This window comes from Ranitomeya variabilis, chromosome 4 (genome assembly GCF_051348905.1).
Source record: "Ranitomeya variabilis isolate aRanVar5 chromosome 4, aRanVar5.hap1, whole genome shotgun sequence".
Lineage (NCBI taxonomy): Eukaryota > Metazoa > Chordata > Amphibia > Anura > Dendrobatidae > Ranitomeya > Ranitomeya variabilis.
The window spans coordinates 241,483,878-241,504,651 of NC_135235.1; the positions used below are offsets into that span (position 1 = coordinate 241,483,878).

The 20,774-nt window shown below is 49.2% G+C and overlaps 1 protein-coding gene across 5 annotated transcripts in view; it reads right to left on the reverse strand.

Moving 5' to 3' along the window:
• LOC143770647 (tyrosine-protein kinase STYK1-like) overlaps positions 1–20,774 on the reverse strand; it is a 41,098-nt gene that overhangs the window by 4,143 nt on the left and 16,181 nt on the right. The window contains exons 1-9 of one of the 5 annotated variants that reach the window (XM_077260492.1): positions 15,481–15,560; positions 9,309–9,371; positions 8,926–9,066; positions 7,242–7,454; positions 6,983–7,164; positions 6,541–6,624; positions 5,666–5,883; positions 5,026–5,066; positions 4,029–4,125 (exon numbers count right to left, since the gene is read on the reverse strand). In XM_077260492.1, coding sequence (XP_077116607.1) covers positions 4,029–4,125; positions 5,026–5,066; positions 5,666–5,883; positions 6,541–6,624; positions 6,983–7,164; positions 7,242–7,454; positions 8,926–9,066; positions 9,309–9,336 — 1,004 coding nt within the window. In that variant the 5' untranslated portion in view covers positions 9,337–9,371; positions 15,481–15,560. Of the gene's footprint in view, positions 1–4,028; positions 4,126–5,025; positions 5,067–5,665; positions 5,884–6,540; positions 6,625–6,982; positions 7,165–7,241; positions 7,455–8,916; positions 9,067–9,308; positions 9,372–15,480; positions 15,561–20,774 lie in introns of those variants that run through there. The other 4 variants (XM_077260494.1, XM_077260491.1, XM_077260493.1 and 1 more) reach the window with 4 other exon arrangements.

Consider the following 20,774-nt stretch of genomic DNA (forward strand, 5'->3'; position numbering starts at 1 on the left):
ATCTTATGGGGCCATAACGTTTGTGCAGCACCATACAGGCACTTGCCCCTTATAGAGCATCTATGGGGCCATAATGTTTGTGCAGCACTATAAGGGGCAAGTGCCTGTATGGAGCATCTATGGGGCCGTAATGTTTGTGCAGCACTATAAGGGGCAAGTGCCTGTATGGAGCATCTATGGGGCTGTAATGTTTGTGCAGCACTATAAGGGGCAAGTGCCTGTATGGAGCATCTATGGGGCCATAACGTTTGTGCAGCACTATAAGGGGCAAGTGCCTGTATGGGGCATCTTATGGGGCCATAACGTTTGTGCAGCACTATATGGGGCAAGTGTCTGTATGGGGCATCTTATGGGGCCATAACGTTTGTGCAGCACTATATGGGGCAAGTGTCTGTATGGAGCATCTTATGGGGCCATAACGTTTGTGCAGCACTATAATGGGGCAAGTGTCTTTATAGACCATCTTATGGAGCCAAAACATTTGTGCAGCACTATAAGGGGCAAGTGCCTGTATGGAGCATCTATGGGGCCATAATGTTTGTGCAGCACTATAAGGGGAAAGTGCCTGTATGGAGCATCTATAGGGCCATAATGTTTGTGCAGCACTATAAGGGGCAAGTGCCTGTATGGAGCATCTATGGGGCCATAATGTTTGTGCAGCACTATAAGGGGAAAGTGCCTGTATGGAGCATCTATGGGGCCATAATGTTTGTGCAGCACTATATGGGGCAAGTGTCTGTATGGGGCATCTTATGGGGCCATAACGTTTGTGCAGCACTATAAGGGGCAAGTGCCTGTATGGAGCATCTATGGGGCCATAATGTTTGTGCAGCACTATATTGGGGCAAGTGTCTGTATGGAGCATCTATGGGGCCATAATGTTTGTGCAGCACTATAAGGGGCAAGTGCCTGTATGGAGCATCTATGGGGCCATAATGTTTGTGCAGCACTATAAGGGGCAAGTGCCTGTATGGAGCATCTATGGGGCCATAATGTTTGTGCAGCACTATAAGGGGAAAGTGCCTGTATGGAGCATCTATGGGGCCATAACGTTTGTGCAGCACTATAAGGGGCAAGTGCCTGTATGGGGCATCTTATGGGGCCATAACATTTGTGCAGCACTATATGGGGCAAGTGTCTGTATGGGGCATCTTATGGGGCCATAACGTTTGTGCAGCACTATATGGGGCAAGTGTCGGTATGGAGCATCTTATGGGGCCATAACGTTTGTGCAGCACTATAATGGGGCAAGTGTCTTTATAGACCATCTTATGGGGCCATAACGTTTGTGCAGCACTATAAGGGGCAAGTGCCTGTATGGAGCATCTATGGGGCCATAATGTTTGTGCAGCACTATAAGGGGCAAGTGCCTGTATGGAGCATCTATGGGGCCATAACGTTTGTGCAGCACTATAAGGGGCAAGTGCCTGTATGGAGCATCTATGGGGCCATAATGTTTGTGCAGCACTATATTGGGGCAAGTGTCTGTATGGAGCATCTATGGGGCCATAATGTTTGTGCAGCACTATAAGGGGCAAGTGCCTGTATGGAGCATCTATGGGGCCATAATGTTTGTGCAGCACTATAAGGGGCAAGTGCCCGTATGGAGCATCTATGGGGCCATAATGTTTGTGCAGCACTATAAGGGGAAAGTGCCTGTATGGAGCATCTATGGGGCCATAATGTTTGTGCAGCACTATAAGGGGCAAGTGCCTGTATGGAGCATCTATGGGGCCATAATGTTTGTGCAGCACTATAAGGGGCAAGTGCTTGAATGGAGCATCTATGGGGCCATAATGTTTGTGCAGCACTATAAGGGGCAAGTGTCTGTATGGAGCATCTATGGGGCCATTATTGCCACTGTATAGCATGGAGCCTCCTGCTCTGCAGCTTGCAAACAAAGAACTGACACACCCAAGACAAAACAAAAGTTTAAATGGGTTTTGTGGACATAGAGCCACTCCAAAAACCCAGAGTTTAGGGAAAGATTCGCACCACTACCTGCAAATCTCTCCAAAAATAAAAACCCATGTCGGGTTTTCCTAAAAAATCTGACAGGGTCAACTTATTTGACTAAATCCAAACTCACTTTTACTTTACCTTGTAATCACAGACGTTGCTGTGAGCAGAGAAAGTCCTAATCCTAATCACAGACTAGGAGATGGAAACTCAGACCTATCACACTTTACAATTTCCCTGAAAAACACAGGCTCAAGGGTGTTCTAATTTACTGAGATAATGACGTTTGGGTTTTCATTGGCTGTAAGCCATAATCATCAACATTAACAGAAATAAACACGTGAAATAGATCACTCTGTGTTTAATGACTCTATAAAATATGAGTTTTACTTTTTGTATTGAAGAACTGAAATAAAGTAACTTTTTGGTGATATTCTAATTTTATAAGAAGCAGCTGTAACTTACAGCACGTCCGTCCTTCCTTCTAGCCATCACAATCTTTCTTACGAATTTATAACAGAAGTTTATTATTTCACAGGATATAAGTAGTATGTGGGATGGTGGCACAGCATGCAGAGAATGCTTACAGAAGAGACGCACCCATCTCTCCCGATCGTTGTGACAGAAAAAGACAACAGAGCTGACAATCCCCTTCTCTCTTGATCATGGTAACAGAAGGAGACCACTGAGGAGAAGCTCCCCACACTCCCCTCTGCTCCCAATTATTGTTACAGAAGAACACAGATTCGACACTCTCCTGATTTTCCGATCATTATTACAGAAAGAGACAACAGAGCTGACTCTCCCCTCCTATCCCAATCATTGTCACAAAAGGAGACCACTGAGGCGAAGGTACTCTCCTCTCACAATCATGGCTACTGGAGACCACAGAGGCAACGCTCCCCTCCTGATCATGGTTACCGGACACCACAGAGGTTACGCTCCCCTCCCCTCCCGATCATGGGTACAGGAGACCACAGAGGCGACGCTCTCCTCTCCCGATCATGGGTACAGGAGCCACAGAGGCGACGCTCCCCTCCTAACCCGATCATGGGTACAGGAGCCCACAGAGGCGACGCTAACCTCCTCTCCCGATCATGGTTACAGGACACCACAGAGGTGACGCTCCCCTCCTCTCCCGATCATGGGTACAGGAGACCACAGAGGCGACGTTCCCCTCCTCACCTGATCATGGGTACAGGAGCCCACAGAGGCGACGCTAACCTCCTCTCCCGATCATGGTTACAGGACACCACAGAGGTGACGCTCTCCTCCTCTCCCGATCATGGGTACAGGAGACCACAGAGGCGACGCTCCCCTCCCGATCATGGGTACAGAAGACCACAGAGGCGACGCTCCCCTCCCGATCATGGGTACAGAAGACCACAGAGGCGACGCTCCCCTCCTTTCCCGATCATGGTTACACGGCACCACAGATGTCACGCACCCTTCGTTTCCTGATCATGGTTACAGAAGTAACACTCCCCTCCTTTCGCGATCATGGTTACAAAGGACCACAAAGGCGACGCTCCCCTCCTCTCCCGATCATTGCTACAGAAAGAGACCACAGAACTGACTCCGCTCCCAATCATTGTTACAAAAGAAGACCAGTAAGGCGAAGGTACTCTCCTCTCACAATCATGGCTACTGGAGACCACAGAGGCAACGCTCCCCTCCTCTTCCGATCATGGCTACAGGAGACCACAGAGGCAACGCTCCTCTCTCGACCATGGATACAGGGGACCACAATGCAGATGCTCCCTTCCTCTCCTGATCATTGTAACAGGAGACCACAGGGCAGACGTTCTCCTCCTCTTCCGTTCATGGTACAGGGGGCCACAAAGGTGACGCTTTCCTCCTCTACTGAATAGCATAACAGGAGACCACTGAGGCAATGCTCATGATCATTATAGTAGGAAGGGACCACAGAGTCGGCACATCCCTCTGCTCCCTCTCATTGTATGCAAAAAGGTTGCCAGTTCTTATAGTTTCTCCTGTAAAATTCTATAACTGCCCCCCTCCATGCTAGGACATTCATGGCCCAGGGCCCCGCACCTGCCCGCACTTACAGCTGGGGTCCACACAGCGTTGGACGCTCCATTTTGAAATTCTTCTTTAGTTTTGCGGGCAGCTGGGAAGGTTCCAGGTCTGGGTACGGTGGCGACCCTGTGGAAAAGAAAGGAGGGTGATAGAAGATCATATGATTAGAAACAATGCTAGGCTCAGCAGGGTGAGCTGGTCACTTGGTGGAGAGATGGGTATGATAGGGCTTGAGGTCCTACACTGGGACAGATGGCTCCGGTTGTGGCCCCTAGGAGCAGTATGACCCTACTGTCCATCGGTCTTATTCAAGTGTTGAGGCTGTGTTTGAATGATCGCTCTGCCAAGTACAGAAAGATTCTGTTCCTGGGGCTCCAGTACTCGGGAAGCTTTCTAAAAGGGGCAGCACAGAATGTGACCATAATACAGACATACCCTGCGGAGAGACACTTGGAGGCTCCTGCGCTGTAGGTGGATGACGCTCTTAAACTATAGCTATCCAACTATTGTCAAACTGCAACCCCAACATGCCCAGGGCTACTAAAGAAATTACTTGGAATAGGCCCCCCATAAAGCAAGAACACAGAACTCAGCTCGGCTGGGAGGGCGCCCAGGTCCGGTCGGGCACTGTTGGGTGGTGTTGAGGGGCTGTCAGGCAGACTCGGGGTGATGTCTGGGGCTATCCAAGTTCAGCCACGTGTGACCCTTCGCATCCAATAATCAATACTAGTAAGTAAGGACCTTACCCCGTAGTACGGACGCGTCAGTCTCCATTTTATGGCCACTCCTGCTGATTCTGTCGTGTTACAGCATTTCAGTGCTTGTATCAGGGCAGATATCAGTCATAAAACATTGTTTCCCAGCGCTGGAGATATGATGTAGTAATGATCATGGGGCAGGAAGGTTTCTAGGGTTCGCATCACCATGCCAGCCTAAAAAGACTGATAACAAGCAGCAACAGCCTGTACTGATCTACACTGTACAAGGAGGTACTTGGGGGGGTCACATACTTCTGTGAGCACTCACCCATTGTCACCAGCTCATACAGCAAAATGCCAAATGACCACCTGGGAAGAAAAAAAATGAGACTGTGACATCACTGATGAACGGCAATCATCGATCACCCACCCCCGGCCACGCCCATCATCAGCTATACGCTGGAGGCACCACCCACTATCTGGGGTCACTCACACGCCCTCCAGACTCTGCCCATTATCGGAGAACACTCAGGTGTCCCCCCAAACTCTGCCCACTATCTGGTGTCACTCACATGTCCCCCCAAACTCCGCCCACTATCTGGTGTCACTCACATGTCCCCTGAAACTCCGCCCACTATCTGGGGTCACTCACATGTCCCCCCAAATTCCGCCCACTATCTGGGATCACTCACATGTCCCCCCAAATTCCGCCCACTATCTGGGATCACTCACACGTCTTCCCAGACTCCGACCACTATCTGGGGTCACTCACACATCTCCTCAGACTCCGACCACTATCTGGGGTCACTCACATCTCCTCAGACTCCGACCACTATCTGGAGTCACTCACACATCTCCCCAGACTCCGACCACTATCTGGTGTCACTCACACATCTCCTCAGACTCCGACCACTATCTGGGGTCACTCACACATCTCCCCAGACTCTGACCACTATCTGACCACTTACACGTCGCTCTTTTCGGTAATGTCCGCACCCTTCAGCCGTTCCGGTGACTGCCACTTCAGAGGCACCTGGGCAGCTCTACGCACAGGGACGGACCCACTCCTGTACTGTATGGCAGCCAGACCCAGACCACAAAGCTGGACGCTGAGATCTTCATGGAGAAGGAGGTTACATGCGGCCACATAGCCATGGACCAGATCGTGGGTCCCCGACAGATATTCCTGGGGTGACAGAGGGATGCACATGTAGGCAATGTCTAATATATGCCACACATCCCCCCCCCCCCCAAAACCCCCGACCATCAATACATAGGAGCAACAATGAGACAAGGGAAGACAGACAATGGGGAGGCACACACACCTGTCAGCAAATTCCTTGGCTCCTCCTCCACACACCTGTCCTTTTCCTCCTTCTCCAGACCACTTTAACCTTTTGCTCATCATACTGCAGACCCCTCTCTCCTTCTCCTCCTCCAGATCCCTCTAACCTTTTGCTCATCCTCCTCCAGACCCCTCTAACCTTTTGCTCATCCTACTACAGACCCCTCTCTCCATTTTTTCCTCCAGACCCCTCTAACATTTTGCTCATCCTACTCCAGACTCCTCTCCTTCTCCCTCTAACCTTTTGCTCATCCTTCTCCAGACCCCTCTAACCTTCGCTCATACTTCTCCAGACCCTCTCTCCTCCTCCTCCAGACCCCTCTAACCTTTTGTTCATCCTACTCCAGATCCCTCACTCCTCCTCCAGACCCCCTCTAACCTTTTGCTCATCCTCCTCCAGACCCCTCTGTCCACCATCTTCTATATACTCCTCTGTTCTCTCCCCCTTAATCCTGTCCACTTCTGTGTCCTACGATCGTCCTCCATTCAGTCACTTACCAAACCGCTAGCCACTTGTAAAGCCATTGAGTAGACGTCCTTCTCGGTGATTCGGGGGGCAGCCCCCTCGGAGGCTTGTGCACACTAAACATGAGACAGAGGACAGCTGGTATATGTAGCCCTTCTATAAAGGGCCTCTGTCAGCACAAAATGACAGTTCACACCCAGTACAGGTGCCCGATGCAACATGGCGGGAGACATTTCCATACATCTCCCACCTGCTTGTTTTACATCTATCGCCACCCTACTACAGAGCTGTCAATCAAAGAAGAGGGGGCGGAGATTGTGGGAAAACAAGCAGCTGGGAGGTGTATGGGAAGGTCTGGCCGCCAGGTTGCACCGGGCGCCTGTGGTTGGACAGTCATTGACTACAATCTATTACTCCCTGTTATCAGCCATTACTGGGGCAGGCAACTCCATGGGTGGGGGGCACTGATATTACCTCCTGTGAGCTCCTGAGGGAGGCGAGCAGGTTTCCGTGGCTCATGGCCTTCATGATTATGCTCGGGGGTCTCCTCTCGGTCTGACACCACAGCATTGTTACCAGACTGTTGTGATTACAGACCTGGACATAAAACTTCATCAGATCGATGAAATCCTGCACCTCTCCGGGGCTGCAATGCTCTGCAGAGGACATGAGCAAGGGCACGTCATTCTGTGCTCCTCTCACTACTGAGACCCCCCAGAGACGCCCCTCTTACCGGACAGCTCCTTTAGGACAACATGCAGATTGGCTTCGCCCGGGCGACACAGGTCCACCCGACTAATTGGACCAAAGTGGCCATCACACACCAGCACCCTGTGCTCCAGCGTCCACCCCGCAGGCAGCTGTCTTTTCTCCAGGACCGGATCCGAAACATCCAGTGAATTTTCAAAGACCCCCGCAGCGTTCACTGCCCAGTCCCCATAGAGAGCTAGGACAGGGGACAGATGAGTAGTAAGGTGCATCTACTGTACACACACACATATATATATATATATTACACACTGTATAGAGAAGAGAGCAGACATTGTATACACACAGCAATGTGCAGACGTCTTATTACACTGGTTATGGAGGGTCTCGGCAGGAGGTGGGCCAAACATCTTGGAGAACTCCCCCAGATCTTCTGTGTATGAGGCTTGTGCAGATCCTTCATGTGATCCCAGACAGGATGATGGGAGATCAGGGCTCCGAGACGGATCATCACCCCCAGGACTTCTCTCTATTAATGACATTGGCTGGATGTTGGGGTTCGTTGTCCGGCAGCAGAATAAATTTGACGCCTCCTGATGATATTACATGATCGTGAGTATCTCCCGGGTTTCTCAGCATTGAGGACACCATTAATCCGGAGCAAATCCACAACTAGAGTCCCTGAGCTGCAGCCGTACACCTGCGGGACCCCCGTCGTGAGTCACTGCTCCTGCGGACCCTCGTTATTGTGCCGCTCTTCAGGAATAATCTGCTTCTGCAGCCTAATACTCCACATTTTACCCCTCGGTCTGGAGACAGGCTGGCATTGTTCTGCCTCCTGGTTCCTATGTTTTCCTGCAGACTGGCATCTCTTCTTCTTGTTTCCATGTCTGGGGCTTCTCAGCCACATTTCTATGAAGACGACTTCTGGCCGGACGTCTCGGCACAGTAGATGGAGTAGCTGGTCCGCCTGGCTGCTGCCAGTTCTGAGCTGGTGGCACAGCTGGACATCCAGTACCATGATGCGTCTCACCTGTTGCACGGCTTCCCTGCGTCTATGCTCCTCAGTGTCGCACGTTCCTTCGTGCGGCTTTTTCTTGATCAGCCCAGTAACTGTGAAGTCTTTCCTGAGAGACCTGACTGGGGGCACTGCTGTACATCCTCCGATACTGAAGGGCAGTAATATGTGTCTCAGCTGTTGTACGGCTTCCCTGGCTGACCCTTGCGTCTATGCTCCTCAGTGTCGCGCGTTCCTTGGTGCGGCTTCTTCTTGAACAGCCCAGTAGCAGTGAAGTCTTTCCTGAGAGACCTGACTGGTGGCACTACTGGACATCCTCCGATACTGAAGGGCAGTAATATGTGTCTCAGCTGTTGCACGGCTTCCCTGGCTGCCACTTGCGTCTATGCTCCTCAGTGTTACCCGTTCCTTGGTGCTGCTTCTTGAACAGCCCAGTAGCAGTGAAGTCTTTCCTGAGAGACCTCGCTGATGCAGTATAACTACCTGGTGTCTTGTTGCAGTGCTCAGGCTTTCCGGGGTGTATGGTCTGTGACATGATCTGTCCTCCACAACCTCACCTTTGTAGCAGTTTGTCTGTTCTTCACCCAGATTTAGAGTGAATCTGTCAGCAGGTTTTTGCAATGTGATCGGACAGCAGTATGATGTAACACACACATTATATACACACACATGCGTTTACTACCTTTACTACCTTTCATTTTCCCTTCTGATTCTTGTCTGTTCTCTCTCTTTCTGCGGATTGACCTCCATAAGATAATGGCGACTATGATGAGGGTGGAGCCTGAGAAAAGCGCTGGAATGATGATGACGGAATTCTGCCAGCCGTTCTCATCTGATGAAAGGAGCACACAATCTATACAGGTCCCCATATACAGCAGCACATCCATCACCTGACATTGGGAGGCAGATACCAGTGTATAGGTGTGTCAGAGGATACGTCGGAGGACCTCTGCCTTGCTGTACACCCCAATAACCCGCTTTTTGGCAGGAAGGAGTAGATTTACCATTCAGAAGTATGGGAAAGTTGGCCATATTGTCAACCTTCATCTTTCTGGCAGTACTGCGAGCACTTACTGCGGTGGAAGTCCTCTGAGGAGTTCATGGTCAGCAGCGTCTTTCTCGGCCACTCGTCAGTCCCTGGAAGGAAGGGGGACACTGATTATTACTGGAAATAGTTGATATCATCTAATAATCCCGATCCTGCCAATACCAAATCACATGACCTAGAATGAGAGAAGTCATGTGACTATCATACTGAAAAGCTCCACCCCAGAGGAGCAGCTGCATTCATGATTAGGAGGCCCTGCCCCCCCATAAATACAGTTCTCTCCCGAAAACCTTGTACCCGACTCCCAGACCACCGAAGGTCAAGTAAATGTAGTCACAAGAGTGGGGGTACATAAACAAGGAGATGGGAGACCAGAAGAACCCTCCCTAAAAACGGGGCAACAGACTGAGTGTAGGGCAGATAAGTACAGTCTATTGCCCTATGTCATCAGCTCAGAAAGTTCTAAAGAAGTGGAACACTCATTTTCTAGCAGCAAAATGTCTGACTGCCCTCTGTGCCCGCCTCTAGCTCCTCCCCTGTTCCCACCTCTAGCTCCTCCCCCTCTGTTTCCACCTCTAGCTCCTCCCCCTCTGTTTCCACCTCTAGCTCCTCCCCCTCTGTTCCCACCTTCAGTTCCTTCCCTTCTGCCTGCTCAAGCTCCTTCCTCTGTGCTTGCCTCTAGTTCCTCCCACTGCTTGCCTCTAGCCCCTCCCCTCTTTGCTTGTCTCTAGCTCCTCCCACTCTGTGCTTGCCTCTAGCCCCTCCCGTGCTTGCCTCTAGCTCCTCCCACTCTGCTTGCCTCTAGCTCCCCCCACTCTGTGCTTGCCTCTAGCTCCTCCCACTCTGTGCTTGCCTCTAGCTCCTCCCACTCTGTGCTTGCCTCTAGCTCCTCCCACTCTGTGCTTGCCTCTAGCTCCTCCCACTCTGTGCTTGCCTCTAGCTCCTCCCCTCTTTGCCTCTAGCTCCTCCCACTCTGCTTGCCTCTAGCTTCACCCACTCTGCTTGCCTCTAGCTTCTCCCACTCTGCTTGCCTCTAGCTTCTCCCACTCTGCTTGCCTCTAGCTTCTCCCACTCTGCTTGCCTCTAGCTTCTCCCACTCTGTGCTTGCCTCTAGCTCCGCTCATATCCATAGACCTCCATATAAGCCCACTTGTCGCCTCTCAGTAATGTGAACATCTCTTTCTAGTAGTAAACTCTATTCAGTGAAGCGTCAGCCCAGGAGGAGGAGAAGAAAAAGCAGATTTCTCATTATTGATTTATGAGATGAAAATTATGGCGACTCTTTCCACAGAGAAGATGTATCATGTGCAGGTTACCAGAGGAAACTTGTGCGGTCAGAATGATGTAGCAGTGTTCAGTGTGCGCTGTGTCGCTGCCCCAAAGGCTGCAAGACTCAATATAAATAATAGGACGGCGGTGGCTCCACCAGCGTGATAATGATGATGAGCCCACATAGTCGTCACCATGAGGAACCATCACCATCATTTCCATCCACATCCGGAAAAGCCATCAGGATGGTTTCTCGGGATAAGGAGGACGGTGGTGGCCCCTCAAGGTGAGGACGGCTCCTTGAGGTGCTGACAGTTCCTCGGCATAAGAATAATAGTAGCTCCTTAGGGTGCGGACACCTCCTTGCAGTAAGGATGATGGTGGTATCTCCTCCGCAGAAGGCTCCTTAGGATAAGGATGATGGTGGTAGCTCCATGGGGTGCGGATGGTTGTGGTGGCTCCCCAGGGTGCAGACAGCTGCTTGGGATAAGGATAGTACTAGTAGCTCCTCAGGGTGCAGAAGGCACCTTAGGATAAGGATGATGGTGGTGGCTCCTCAGGCTGCAAACGGCTTCTTAACATAAGGATGATGGTGGTAGCTCCTCACGGTGCGGACACCGCCTTGCAGTAAGGATGATGGTGGTGGCTCCTGAGGCTGCAGACGGCTCCTTAGGATAAGGATGATGGTGGTAGCTCCTCACGGTGTGGACACCTCCTTGCAGTAAGGATGATGGTGGTAGCTCCTCAGGCTGCAGATGGCTCCTGGGATAAGGATGATGGTGGTGGCTCCTCACAGTGCGGACACCTCCTTGCAGTAAGGACGATGGTGGTGGCTCCTCAGGGTCTAGATGGCTCCTGTGTTAAGGATGATTGTGGTGGCTCCTCAGCATGCGGACGGTTCTACCAAATATTTCTGGTGATGGCTTCTCCAGTATGATGTCATCATTACCACACTGGAGGAGCCATTGGGGTGTTGCTAGTGGTGGCTTCTCCTTGTGGTGATGCCTAACCATGGTGTGTCCTCACAGTCCAGGCTGCATGTCGTGATATCCTCATCTCTGTGGGGTCTCCAGTCACTGTCGCGCTCTGCCATCCCCTGGGGTCCAGGGTTCTTTGGGTGACAGCTCAGTGTTCTCTCAGACACTGACAGGAGACTTGGCCAGTGGCTACTTCTGTACCGTGAACTGCTATTATGAAAGAGCTTAAAGTGAAAGTTCTCAACAGCGTGATTGTCAGGTCATGGGTAGCAATGGCTGAAAGTTTCTACCCCCCTAGAAGTGCAGCTGCATCACATCATCCTCACCCAAGGAATGCTGGGAGAGTGCAGTGTGCCCATATAGTGCTGGGGTCGGATGGTACAGTGCCAGCTCTGAGCCCCCCCACGTCCAGAGCCGTGTCAAGATGAAATTTTGGGCTTCGTGCCTCTCATACCCTTGAAACAGAGGTCTGGACTCGCCAATCCTGGCACCAAGTCCTGCCACTGAGCCCCACTAACTACTGCCCTCCCGCCTGTGACCGGTGTGGGCTGCCAATGCCTGGGAAAAGGCAAGAAAATGGCACCACACCCGCCACACCTCATTGCACCTGCGGCCCACACCTGCCATACCCACTGCACCTGGTGTCCACACCACACCCAGACTGGCCACACTGGGCTATACCGGGCACCCATACCCACCGCACCTTACTGCACCTGCCACCCACACCAGCGAAACTCCACTGCACCTGCCACCCACACCTGCCATTCCCCACAGCACCCTGCCCTACACTTACCACAACCCACTACACCTAGAACCCGTACCTGCCATACCTCACTGAATCCGGCACCCACATCCGCCACACTGTGCTATACCCCGTCCTGAGGTTATAGTCCCTTAGTGTCAGTGTACACAGCGCTGCAGGTCACAGTGTGCAGCTCCACAGGTGGAGGGGTGCTACCTGCCCCGTCCTGGGGTTATAGTCCCTGAGTGCCAGTGTACACAGTGCTGCAGGTCACGGTGTGCAGCTCTGCAGGTGGAGGGGTGTTACCTGCCCCGTCCTGGGGTCATAGTCCCTGAGTGCCAGTGTACACGCGCGGCAGGTCACGGTGTGCAGGTCCGCAGGTGGAGGGGTGTTACCTGCCCCGTTCTGGGGTTATAGTCCCTGAGTGTCAGTACACACAGCGCTGCAGGTCACGGTGTGCAGCTCTGCAGGTGGAGGGGTGTTACCCGCCCCGTCCTGGGGTTATAGTCCCTGAGTCAGTGTACACAGTGCTGCAGATCACGGTGTGCACCTCTGCAGGTGGAGGGGTGTTACCTGCCCCGTCCTGGGGTTATAGTCCCTGAGTGCCAGTGTACACAGTGCTGCAGGTCACGGTGTGCAGTTCCGCAGGTGGAGGAGTGTTACCTGCCCCGTCCTGGGGTTATAGTCCCCGAGTGCCAGTGTACACAGTGCTGCAGGTCATGGTGTGCAGGTCCGCAGGAGGAGGGGTGTTACCTGCCCCGTCCTGGGGTTATAGTCCCTGAGTGTCAGTGTACACAGTGCTGCAGGTCACGCTCACTGCAGCATTTAACCCCTGACATCCTGCAGAACGCTGGTGTGTAAGCGAGGCGTCGGCTCACGGTGTAGACACATAGGGACGTCAGGCTGAAATACACAGAGGCTGACACTAAAGGCCCGGACACTAAAGGCTCGGACACTAAAGGCTCGGAAACTAAAGGCTCGGAAACTAAAGGCTCGGAAACTAAAGGCTCGGGCGACCTCCAGATTTACCAAGATAAAATGGCTACAATTCAGGACATTTTCCCTTATCAAATATAACAATGAACTTTTCATATGGAAACAAACTTATAGAGTACACACATCCCCAAGATCCTACCCCAATATGTAGTAGGTGTCACAATAATAATAATAATAATAATAATAATATTAGTAAATGCCTCCAATTGGAAAGGACGTATAGTTCTTCTGAATTTGTTATTTCTCTTTCGTCATGTACATTGCATGCATTGCAGGACCTTAGGTATCCGTGGTTACGACGACTAACAACTATATAACTTACTACCATTTTATCAGAGGTCGTAACCACGGATACCTAAGGTCCTGCAATGCATGCAATGTACATGACGAAAGAAATGGTGAATCAGAACTAGACTACATTTCTAATTGGAGGCATTTGCTAACATTAATATTATCACACCTACTACATATTGGGATAGGATCTTGGGGATGGGAATACCTCTTTAAAGGGGTTGTGCAGCAAACAAAGTAAATTTTAATGAACAAATCTCAGAATAAAATAGTGGAATAATACAATATGTTCTGTAAGAGCAGATGGCCCAGTCGCCTAATTTACATATCTAATAACAAAGGATAGAAAAACCTGAATAATACAGATAATAAAGTATGATGCACACAGAAGTGCCCCAAAAGACAGTATGATCCCCCATCGGGAACTCCTCCACAGTACCCTCCATATGCACAGTACGATGATCTGACTGTACCCCCCTCCCTCAATGCCCCCGACAAAGAATGATGACCCCATCACAGTCTGATTCTCCAACTCCATTCTCCCCATGGCCCTACATACAAAGGCCCCACATACGGCTCCATGCAGTATAATGGCCCCACATTGTGCTTCATACAGTATAATGGCCTCACATACTGCTCCATACAGTATAATGGCACCACATTATGCTTCATACTGTATAATGGCCTCACATAGTCCACCATACAGTATCATGGCCCCACATATACTGTATGGAGCACTATGTGGGGCCATTATACTGTACTACATGGTGGCCCGATTCTAACGCATCGGGTATTCTAGAATATGCATGTCCACGTAGTATATTGCACAGCCCACGTAGTATATAGCACAGCCCACGTAGTATATAGCACAGCCGACGTAGTATATTGCCCAGCCACGTAGTATATTGCCCAGCCATGTAGTATACAGCACAGAGCCACGTAATATATTGCCCAGTTACGTAGTATATTGCCCAGTGATGTAGTATACAGCAAAGAGCCACGTAATATATTGCACAGCGACGTAGTATACAGCACAGAGCCACGTAGTATATTGCCCAGCCACGTACTATATTGGCCAGTCACGTAGTATATTGCCCAGCTACGTAGTATATTGCCCAGCCACGTATGTCACAGGTTACAAAATAAAAAATAAACATATACTCACCTTCCGAGGGGCCCCTTGTAGTTCTGTTGCCTGTGTGCGGTGCAGGCGGCAGCTTCCGGTCCCAGGGTGTGATGACGTCGCGGTCACATGACCGTGACGTCATGGCAGGTCCTTCTCGCGCAGGACCTGTGATGACGTCGCGGTCACATGACCGTGACGTCATGGAAGGTCCTGCTCGTCATGGAAGATCCTTGCCACTGGAACCTGCCGCTTGCATGGAGCGGTCACCGGAGCGTCGCGAGGAGCGGGAAAGGCGGCGGAAGGTGAGTATATAATGATTTTTTAAAATTATTTTTAACATTAGATGTTTTTACTATTGACGCTGCATAGGCAGCATCAATAGTAAAAACTTGGTCACACAGGGTTAATAGTGGCGGTAACGGCAGTACATACAGTATAATGGCCCCACATACTGCTCCATACAGTATAATGGGCCTCACATAGTGCTCCATACAGTATAATGGCCCCACATAGTGCTCCATAAATGTCCAAGGAGACGAGAGTCCAATAATCCAGCAGACAGAGTATAAAAAATGGTCCATATGCTTCCCCTTCTCTCTGATGTGCTGTGTTCACATCATCATTCCACACAGGACTGATCTGTGTGTCACCTCCCTGATATTTACAAGTTCCTCTCCTCATTCACAGGTTGGGGGGGTGGGTCACAGGTTAGGGGGGGTGGGTCACAGGGGCTCATTGTTTCAACAAGCTAGGTCAACATGTCATTAGCATTTTAGCAAACAACATTATTCACTGACCCTGTGGAGAGATAACAGTACAGGACTGTGGGGGGAATATCAGATGGCAAATAACAGCAATTCATCAATTGGCAAATAACTCATCCTACAAGAGAACACCATGATAATCAGTAAAATATAAATATACCCAAAAATGATATCAACATAACATATCACACCATCACAGGGCCTATATATAGAAAATACCCAAAAGTGACACCATTCTAAAAACTGCACCCCTCAAGGTGATCAAAACCACATTCAAGAAGTTTAGTAACCCTTCAGGTGCTTCACAGGAATTTTTGGCATGTTAAAAAAAAAAACCAAACAAACAAAAAATAAACATTTAACTTTTTTTTCACAAAAAATTAGCTTCAGATGCACTTTTTTTATTTTCTTAAGGGTAAGGCTACTTTCACACTTGCGTCGTTTGGCGTCCGTCGCAATCCGTCGTTTTGGGAAAAAAACGCATCCTGCAAATGTGCCCACAGGATGCGTTTTTTTCCCATAGACTTGTATTGCCGACGGATCACGACGTATGGCCATCCGTCGCGCACTGGATGCGTCGTGTTTTGGCGGACTGTCATCACGAAAAAACGATCAAGGGAATGTTTTTTCGTACGTCGGGTCCGCCATTTCCTACCGCGCATGCGCGGCCGGAACTCCGCCCCCTCCTCCCCGGGACTTTAGAATGGGCAGCGGATGCGTTGAAAAACTACATCCACTGCCCACGTCGTGCCAAATTTTCACAACGTGCGTCGGTACGTCGCACCGACGCTTAGCGACGGCCCCATACCGACACAAGTGTGAAAGAAGCCTTGGACGCCAAAATTTGTTGTACAATTTGTCCTGAGTACACTGATACCCCATATGTGGGGGTAAACCACTGTTTGGGCGCATGGCAGAGCTCAGAAGGGAAGGAGCGCTGTTTGACTTTTCAATGCACAATTGGCTGGAATTGAGATAAGACGCCATGTTGCATTTGGAGAGCCCCTGATGTGTCTAAACAGTGGAGACCCCCCACAAGTGACACCATTTTGGAAAGTAGACCCCCTAAGGAACTTATCTAGATGTGTGGTGAGCACTTTGAACCCCCAGTTGTTTCACTAAAGTTTATAATGTAGAGCAGTAAAAATAAAAAAATCATTTTTTTTCCACAAAAATCTTTTCGCCCCAATTTTTTTTTCCTCAAGGGTAACAGAAGAAATTGGACCCCAAACGTTGTTGTGCAATTTGTCCTGAGTACGCTGATACCCCATATGTGTGGGGATACTACATTTGAGGCACAGTACAAAGCTCAGAAGGGAAGAGGCGCCATATTGACACCACATGAGCCTCACAGAATTTTAGACCATTGAGCGGTGAAGAAAGAATAAATTACATTTTTACCAGCAAAATTTTGTTTTAGCCCCAAGTTTTTAATTTTTCTAAGAGCTAATAGGATTTTTTTTTTTTTTTTACAACAACAAACCGAGGTCCATTTTTTCCTGAGTGCGCCAATACCCTACATGTAATCGGGAAATATTTTTCGGGCACAGCGGAACACTCAGAAGGGAAGGAGCACCAGATTTTACTGTCACGGTTTGCAGGTGCCATGACCCACTGGGAGAGCCCATGAGGGGCCAGAACAACAGGACCCTCCATAAGTGACCACAATTTACAGACTACACTCCGCAGTGAATTTATCTAGGGGTGAAGTGATCATATTGACACCACAGGTGTGCCACAGAAATTTATACCATTGGGCAGAGAAGACAAAATAACTACATTTTTACCACCAAAATTTTGTTTTAGCCCCCGATTTTACATTTTCACACAACAAGTGGGTAAATATGTCAACAAATGTTGTCCCACAATTTCTGCTGAACGTGGCAATACCCCATATGTGGCTGTACAGTACTGCTTAGCCAAATGGAGAGACTCTGGAGGGATGGAGCGCTATTTGCCTATTCAAGTGAATGGGTCTGTGCACATGTCAGTGGGTTTCCACAGACCGTGTGTCCATGGGCAAAGCATGCTGACATGTCCATTTATCAATGTCAGCATGGGCCATAAATATCCCGCACACGTGCACACACATAACACACATGGACGTCATGTGACAAGCATCGGCGCCGGGGAAGAAGTGTTACAGTAAGCGCTGTTCCCCGGGTGCTGAACGCCGTGTTCTCATCATTCTCTGCCGGCGATCGGCGCGAGCACGGGAGAATGATGAGAGTTACATTTAAGTAATAAGAGACAACAGGCGGAGGCTGATGGGTCTACTACTGTCATTAGCCTACTCCTGCTAAGAACAGTGACAGCAGGAGAGGTTCATGGGAGTATTCATCTGTCGCCTGCGCTATAAATGAAAAAAAAAAATGGCGTGGGTTCCCCTGTATTTTGTATAACCAGCCAGGCAAAACTCACAAATAGCAGCCCGCAGCTGCCCAGGAAAGACTATCTATTACATGCACCAATTCTGGCGCTTTGCCCAGCTCTTCCCACTTGCCCTGTAGCGGTGGCAAGTGGGGTTCATATTTGTGGGGTTGATGTCACCTCCCATCAGCCACCGCCTGTTGTCTCTTTTATTACTTAAATGTAACTCACCATTCTCCCCTTCTTGCGCTGATCGCTGGCAGAGCAGGGGACAATGATGAGAGCCGTGTTCAGCACCCGGTGTCAGGGAACAGCACTTACTGTAACACTTCCTCCCTCTCCCCTGCTTGTGCCGATCGCCGGCAGAGGAGAATGAGGAGAGCCGCGTTCAGCACCGATGTCGGGGAACAGTGGGCCTCTCACTCTTCTGAAAGAACAATTGGAGGGAGATATCGCAGATACCGTAACGCCCATCATTCCCTACGTTCTAGAGTTCAGAGACTGTCTCGCCCAGCTAGCTACCTTGGCTAATGGACATCAGCGAACGGCCCAGTCCAGACAAAAAACCATAAAGCCAGGACCCGGGAATTTATGGACAACAAGTGCTCATGATAATTACAACCCCTGCCACTGTACAAGGAACTATAAACAGTGGAGCAAAGTGGGACTAAAGTGAGCAGGCCAGAGGTCTGTGCAGACCTAATGGCGTGCTCACTTATTATGAGGGGGGAGAGGTTGTGATGGTGTGATGTTATGTGGGTATCATTTTGTGTATATTTACATTTTACTGATTATCATGGTGTTCTCTTGTAGGATGAGTTATTTGCCAATTGATGAATGGCTGTTATTTGCCATCTGATATTCCCCCCACAGTCCTGTACTGTTATCTCTCCACAGGGTCAGTGAATAATGTTGTTTGCTAATATGCTAATGACATGTTGACCTAGCTTGTTGAAACAATGAGCCCCTGTGACCTTCCCCCTCCTTACCTGTGAATGAGGAGGGGGACTTTTAAAATAACCAGGGAGGTGAGACACAGATCAGTCCTGTGTGGAATGATGATGTGATCCCAGCACCTCAGAGAGAAAGAAGCATATATGGACTATGCTATCCTCTGTCTGCTGGATTGTTGGACTTTTATCTTGCTACTGAACTGCATTCGTGTTCTGGACTATTTTATCCTTTGTGTGGTGGATCGTATATGGACCTTTCGTATTTGTAGTTTCAACAAGTTTTTATTTTCAAGATAAATCCAGAAAGCTTTACAACAAAATCCCACGCAGGGGAATATACTTGAATATTATCAAATTCCAGAATAACTTTAATGTTATTTAAACAATACAAATAAACACATAGACAAAGACACGTAAATGGAAAGAACAAGAAGGAAAGGGGAGGAAGTAAGAGATCCATAACTGCATCATGGTGGTACCGATCAAACAATCAATGGTCAGGTATAAGGAGCAAGTCCAATAGAAACCATCGGATATTAGATTAGCCTCATAGGGATAATGCTAAAATTTGATCGAGATTACTGTTAGGATTCCTTTCAATCCATGGTCTCCACACTTTATAATATGACTCCCAGGAGTCCTCTCTTGTAGCTTGTATTCGTTCACATAGCATGATAGTGTTCATCTTGTCAATTACTGGGGAGAGAGATAGGGTGGCTGTTCTCCATTTCGCTGCAATGTGCAGCTTAGCAGCAAGAAATAATTGATTAACTAAATTATGTAGCTTGTTGGAGAAGCCCGGATATCTGGCCCCCAGCAGGAACACTGTTATTTCTAACTGGATCGCTCCACCATACAGCTCTTCTACAATAGATTTGATTTTTGACCAAAAGGCTGACACGACCGGGCAATCCCACCACGTATGCCTCAGATCTCCCAGAGCGCCACATCCTCTGAAACACCGATCCGATATGTTTGAGAAGATAGCATGTAGTCTGCTCGGGACCAGATATGTTCTATGTAGAAGTTTGATAGACGTCTCAACTATAGAAGTCTGGAGACTGCCCTTAGTGAGGGAGCAACAACATTTTTGCCAATCTAATGGGGACATTATCTTATTAAAGTCATTTTCCCACTGTATCATATATTTAAGTTTTACATCTTCTGGTACTGCATTTAGGTTCGAATAGATTAAAGAGATAGCTCCCCCACCCAGTGGATCACTTAAACATATTTGTTCATAACCTGATGGGCGGTGGGTGTTACCATGTCCCAGTATCTGTTCAGCAAAATGAAAAATTTGGATGATACGCAATATTTCAGAGCTTGGTGGAGAGTATTTTTGGATGAACTCTTGCTTGGTGAGTAGAGTGTTAAATGGTGAGGTAAGCTGTTTGAGGGTAATGAAACCTCTAGATGTCCACCAACTGAAAGGGCGAGGATCCAACCCTGGTAAGAAAGCCGGATTGTGAAAAATATGTGTCATTAAGGAGGACCCGGATTGCAGGGAGTGTTTAAATCTCTCCTTCCTCCACAGCATCAGGGAGTGTGCTGTAAAAGGGGCTGATTTATTAATCCCTTTCGGGAGTCTCTGCAGCGTCCACATGAGGCCAGGAAGGGTAAATGGGGAAAGGAGGTGTGATTCGAGATTCACCCATCTGGGTGTGCTGTGTTTGTCAGCATTAGCACCTATTAGCTGGGCTAGTTGGGCTGCTCTATAATATAAGATGAAGTTGGGTAGGGACAGACCCCCCCCGTCTCCTGTTGATAAACATAGTCTTAAGCCTTATTCTAGGCTTCTTCCCCTGCCATATGAATTTAGAAATCGTGTTGTGGATATCTAGCAACGTTTTGGCGGGGAGAGGAATGGGCAAGGATCGAAAAACATACAGAAATCGTGGTAAGGAAACCATCTTAATGGCGTGGAGTCTACCCAACCAGGATAAGGGCATGGATGACCATCTAGTAAGGTCCGATTTGAGGTTAGAGATTAAGGGAGCATAC